This window comes from Gavialis gangeticus, unplaced genomic scaffold (genome assembly GCF_001723915.1).
Source record: "Gavialis gangeticus isolate Ggan-Ray unplaced genomic scaffold, GavGan_comp1, whole genome shotgun sequence".
In the NCBI taxonomy this organism is placed as follows: domain Eukaryota; kingdom Metazoa; phylum Chordata; order Crocodylia; family Gavialidae; genus Gavialis; species Gavialis gangeticus.
The window spans coordinates 114,749,966-114,755,877 of NW_017729025.1; the positions used below are offsets into that span (position 1 = coordinate 114,749,966).

Sequence of the window (5,912 nt, forward strand, 5' to 3'; positions counted from 1 at the left end):
TCGAGCAAACAGCAACATGCCAAACATGGTAAAGAGAGACAGGTGGACAGCTAGCAGCAGAACAACACTATCAAAAAGAAAATATATATGTTGACATAAATCCTTTGGCTTAAAATACAGCAGGATGCAGTCCTTAAAAAAGCAATAGGATTTTTTTACATGGTGTTATATCCACATAAAACAAATCATACAGGCCTCAATTCAGAAATGTGCACCACCTCACAACCACTCAGCACGTTTCAGTGTCACTGAAATCAGTCCTTGAATCCCTCTGACTGAGGACAGTGAGAAAAGCATGCATCTAAGCATTTTTCTGAATCAGGATCATAGTTTTCAATCAAGTAATATTGAAGACCGTGACTATACCACCACAAGGACCCTTAAGGAATCTTTTGGACAGAAGATGGGTGTGGTTGTGTAAATCTTTGATTCTTAATTAAACTTACCAGTGCCAGTCAAAAAGGCCTCAGGTGAACCTAGCAAATTCACCTGTATACACACATGCAGTTTCTATTTCAGAAAGTATCAGGTTCCATGGTTGGGCTCGCTTCCCTTATTTTAAACTCAAGTTAAAGAAAATGTGATTTGATAACTATACTGCTACTGTTCTCCAAGAATGAAAGTACTTAAGGTGCCCTTCAAAAATGTCTATGGGGGCAAAAACAATCTATTCATTTGAGCTCAAGACTGGGAAGCATCACCATCTGTGTTCTACTTATGACTCTTGCCAGAGACCTGGAGGGAGTATGTCATAATCTTTTAACTAGTTCCATCTCAGGCAGGATAACTGAGTGTTCAAGAACAGGGTGCTTTCCATATAAGAAAGCCAGAAAAATAAAAGGTGCAGCACACACTCAGGCAGCATGCCCTTGCACAGAGAACGCTGGACTGTGTGGTATGTGGTGCTGCAAACGTGTTTGTGGCGCCACATACCACACGACCGCGCTTTTCTAGACACACACTACGAGTGCCAAGTACTGCACGTGAGACACAACACTGTCACATCCACAAAATCAGTCACGCAGCTCATTAAAATGACAGCACAGAACAATTTACAATACAGGTAGGCACTTCTTCGTATCAGACCTCTTAAGTCTGAGTAAAAGATCCACGCCAATTGCAACACCTCAACCTCATGGAAGGGAGGTATTGGAAGCTGCATGGCTAGTACAGCTGAAGATCATGCATGGCTAGTACAGCTCACAAGATCATCAGATTAATGTTCAAAATACTACATGGCTAATTTTTCCAGCCGTAAGTTCCACAAGGAATTTAATTTTCATTAGGTCAATAGCTAGTCAGTTACACAGCCAAACTCTTTCAAAGCAGCTGTCCTGGTTCATCATTTGCAGAATAATTAGACTCTCTAAAGACATTTCCAGCTATTCAGCTGTTACCTACCTTGCCATTTCTGGCAGTGTGCTGTTGATGCTTTTTAACGTTTTTTTCATCATGGAGGAATTCTGAAGGAGAAAGAAAGGTCGGAGAATTCGTCTTATTCTCACAGTCTGCAAAAGCAAAATAATGGACATTAACCCTCACGAAGTCGCAGGGAGCAGGCCCCTGAGCAGTCTAGTTTTTCCGTGCAGTTTCACACTAGTTTTCCATAGTTTTGTCAGGAAAAAAATTAAGAAAAAACACAGATCAATGCAATCAAAGATGCATCATAAAAGGAATCTTTATAACCAGTGGCCAAAACCCGTGATCTAAAACGTATTTCATGGTGTTTAAGGCCAGAAGGGATCTAGTCTGATCTTCTGCCTAACATAAGCAATGGCATTTCACCCAGTTACTCCCTTGTTAGATCCTGGAGCTGGTGTTTGGAGGAAAATGGAAAGATATTCTCCAGGCTTGATCTGTAGACACTCAGGGATGAAGAAACCACCATTCCAAGCGGTTAAATCAATGTTAAAAACTAGGAATTTGCCTGGCTTCAGCTACCATTCACTAATTTTATTATGCCTTCCCCTGCTTCATTAAATAGACTTTTGCACAAGTATTTTCTTTCTTTGAAGAGCACATACTCTAATCAAGTTGTCCTCAGTCTTCTTTCTGATAATCTAAAAAATATTGAGTTACTAAAGTCTCTCCAATAGTTTCTAATACATTTTCTCTAGCCCTCAAGCCAGCGGAGAGGCTCTTTTCTGTACCCTCTCCCATTTCATAACATCTCATTCAAAACGTGGAAGCTAGAACTCGATATAGTGTTCTAATTTAAGTCAATAAGGGCTGAAGAGAGGGGTGATCATTCTTACTTCTCTACAGGAAAAGCTCATTGATACAGTCCAGTCAGTCAGTGAGACTACCAGTGCCAGGATATAAGCCATCAGCCATTTAGTTTTCCGAAATTCTTCCCAACCAATTAAATAACTCTGCAAGAGACAAAATTGAATATCTGTTAAAACATCACAAGCTGAATGGGGGAAGCGGGGCAGGAATAGACTGAAAAGGAAAACAACACCAATGCTCTTTTAAAGGATATTGGATTTTACTATTTTATTTGTAAGTATGTCCCATGATATTGAGAAGGGTGGGAGGGATGGGAGGCCAAAATTGCAAGAGCCCATAGATACTGTCTCACACCTTGGGAATAGCCTTTTATACAAAGGAAATATCTGAAACTACTGTGCAATAGCGTCGTGTAAAAAAAACGTGAATGACATGACGCTAGTGCACAGTAGTATTAGGCTACTGTGCAGTCGTGTCACAAAAAAGGCATTCTCTTGTGCTATTGCACAGTAACTTGGGCACTCACATACACACGTACTAAACAAGTGCACAGTAACACCTCATGTAGATGCAACCAGTGACTATGCCAAGCAGACTATACAAGCATGCATGCTTCTATATGACAGAGAACAAGGCTTAGCTCACCTTCACAGATACATCAGCTATGAAGATAAGGAAACAAAGCAGCTCAATACTTTCTGTCAGGCCACATGGAGGCTCCCAAGCTGGGCTCCGGTATCGTATATCAGAGGTGACAGTAAGTGAAGAAGGGGTTTCAATGAAAGCCAGACCCAGGATTACAGTAATGGTTAAGCCCAAAATCCTGTAAGGAAACAAGAACAACATAGGAATGAGAGAAAGCAGACATTTATCATAAAGTCAAGCAGATCTATTAGAAAGATTAGAACGTTTGCACTTGCATGAAGTTTATCAAGTAAAGTGAGCAATATGTAAAAAGCACTATAATGCACAGCAGCACTTCATTATAGCATCCTATTGTCTGCACTTCGAATAAAAAAATGCTTGCATCAAATACCATATCTTGGGATATAGGAGTGTGGGAGGCAGGAGGTGCTTTTTTCCTTCTTTAAATGCTGCCACTGGGATTAGACTAATAAGCTTTGGCACATAATGCACTGCTAATGAATTAAACAGTATTAAAGTAAGTTTAGAAATCTCCAGTGCATAATCCTATAAACCTTAAACTAACACAAATAGGCCTTAGTCATGCTAACAGATCCATGAAAAAAAATCAATGCAGCTCCCTCATAATTAGAGCTTGCAGTAGTTGTCACCTTCCATTCCTCTCACATTTCTTCATACATTTGCTTTCCTACAGCGAGTGCATTTTAGGATGCAGCAGCAGTTGTTAGCCATGCATACAAGAAAAATAAGAGTAACTGTCAAACCCACTGTAAAGACAAAAAGGACAAAATACCAAAATTCTCACCACTGGCAAATTCTTGAATAATACCACCGATAAAGCCACAGCGATTTGGAATCCACACGATGATTTATGGAACGATACTGAAAGAAGCAAAAGACCAAGGAAATTCAAGCACTGCATGTAGTTCCTTAGAGATGATGATCCAGTCATTAAAAAAATTGACAACAACTCCATTGATTAGATACTTTCAGCTTTACAGCTAGACACAGAAGCCACTATAAAAAGACAAATTACTGTTTGTGTAAAGCAAGTCTATCAAGGACTACACTTTAGCCAGCTCATTCATGTGTGAACCCTCAAAATGCCCTGGGATAGAATTTTTAACTAAAAATGAGCACTTCACCCAAGGATTCCAAAGCACAATATTCACAAAAAAATGTTTCATACCCATAGGAAAAGGGTATCATTGTTGCCATTTTGTAACTGGAGAAACAGGCACAAAAGTGGCAAAATAACTTAAGCCCATCTGAGCAAGAAAACTCAAAAGTCCCAACCTGCAGACCACTGTTTTACTCACTAAATGGTTTTGTACCAATTTGGAAAGCACCCATGTATTTACTTCTCATATTTAGGGTTCATTCAATTTAAGCTGTAAAAAATAAATAAATAAATAAATTGTTCATGGGATATACCAATTCTGAAAGGAAAAATTCAACCCAAGTTTAAGCAAGTACCAGCCCCTCTTTACAAGTCTCCTACTCTCCGATACTTCTCTTAGCATGTCAGCACCTCTCACAGCCTCTCCTTTGCTGGCCGCTGATCTCATCATAAGACAGCTAGTATTTTCTGGGATGAGTGCACACTGAAGTACTTTTATTTTTGAAAGTGCCCCAGAATAAACAGTGTTTGAATACTGCAAAAGTTCCAAATCTGAGATCCCTTACCCAGCTAATATCAGGGAGGAGACTAGGATTCAGAGAAATTATATGATCGCTGAAAAAAGGAAAGAGAAAGAAAGGTAAAAGAAGGCTTCCAGAGGAAGTAGGATCAGATAAACCTCATGAGGCATGATGTTTTGTAAAAAGTTTTAATATTTTACTCAAGACATTAAAATGTACTCCTTTATAAGTTACAGACAGAAGGTAAGAGAGGGTATCACCTAAGAGACTAATTCAGATCTGACAAAACAGGTTGTTGTCTGTGAAAGCTCATGCCTCCCTGAACAAGTCAGTTTCTAAGGTGCCACCCTGCCCTAGCTTCTGCCTGACTAACACTAACATGGCTAACTACCTCTGTGATAGGAGCAGTTGCATTAAGATCCAAAGTTTGCTCAGATAATCTCTTTGTAAAAGTTTCAGTTATTCAAAGCATTAGATTGCTGTGTCCTCAAACAAACATGTCAACCATACCATCTGTTTTGCAAAAATAGACACGCTTATCCTATGGGAAATTAGCCAAAAAAGCCACTCTTTTTCTTAAGCATATGCACCCAAAAACTAAAACTGCAACTTGTACACAACAATGATTTGAAATTTCTACTTCACAAACGGGCTTTTGGAGTCAGAGCTAAACAAGTGACATGATATATAGGCGCTATAATTTATCGCCTCATCACTCCATGTTAAAATTAAAAAAAATAGGAATGTAACAAATAATGCAGAGCAGACAAAATAAACAGGGGGTGGAGGGGAAGGGAAGCATATTTACCTGTATTGCATCTTCAATAAATACTACAGCTTGGTTTATGTACAGCTCACAGTCAGCTCCAGCAGCTATAAAAAGTAAAAGAAATGAGTCGTTTAGGTTACTTTGACAAAGCCTGAAGCTGCACTTATTTTTTGCAGTAGTACATAGGCATGGCAATCACAGACCAGCTCTTGTACAACCCATACTGAAGAGACAACCTCTGCCCTAAGGAGATAAATAATTTGTTACACACAGGGAAGCACAATAGGAACAATGAGAAAACAAGTATTCAGCATGACAGAGGTCTCATTACACCCACAACTTCACCACTGAAAATGTTTAAGATTTTTCTTAATTAAAAACAACACTGCATCATTGCTTATCAACCTCTGACACTACTGGCATTCACCGAGTGTGAATTTGAAAGAAAGAAAAATTGGATCTTCTTCTCTCAATTTAAACAAGTTATGTTGCATAACTTCTACAATGAGGGTAGATGTTGAGAAGACCTGAAAGTGAGTTCAACTATAAAAAGCCTAGTCTGTTTCTAAATGTAAGTGTTTAAAAACTATAGGACAATAATCATTTGATTAAACAAGACGAGAGAGAG

General features: G+C 39.0%; 1 protein-coding gene across 1 annotated transcript in view; it reads right to left on the reverse strand.

The window, feature by feature from the left end:
- TPCN2 (two pore segment channel 2) overlaps positions 1-5,471 on the reverse strand; it is a 50,841-nt gene extending 45,370 nt beyond the window's left edge. Inside the window, exons 1-6 of the mRNA XM_019519452.1 lie at positions 5,324-5,471; positions 3,680-3,756; positions 2,875-3,052; positions 2,256-2,372; positions 1,402-1,508; positions 47-67 (exon numbers count right to left, since the gene is read on the reverse strand). Of these exons, the coding sequence (XP_019374997.1) occupies positions 47-67; positions 1,402-1,508; positions 2,256-2,327 (200 nt within the window). The 5' untranslated portion in view covers positions 2,328-2,372; positions 2,875-3,052; positions 3,680-3,756; positions 5,324-5,471. The remainder of the gene's footprint in view (positions 1-46; positions 68-1,401; positions 1,509-2,255; positions 2,373-2,874; positions 3,053-3,679; positions 3,757-5,323) is intronic.
- Positions 5,472-5,912: the final 441 nt, after the last annotated feature.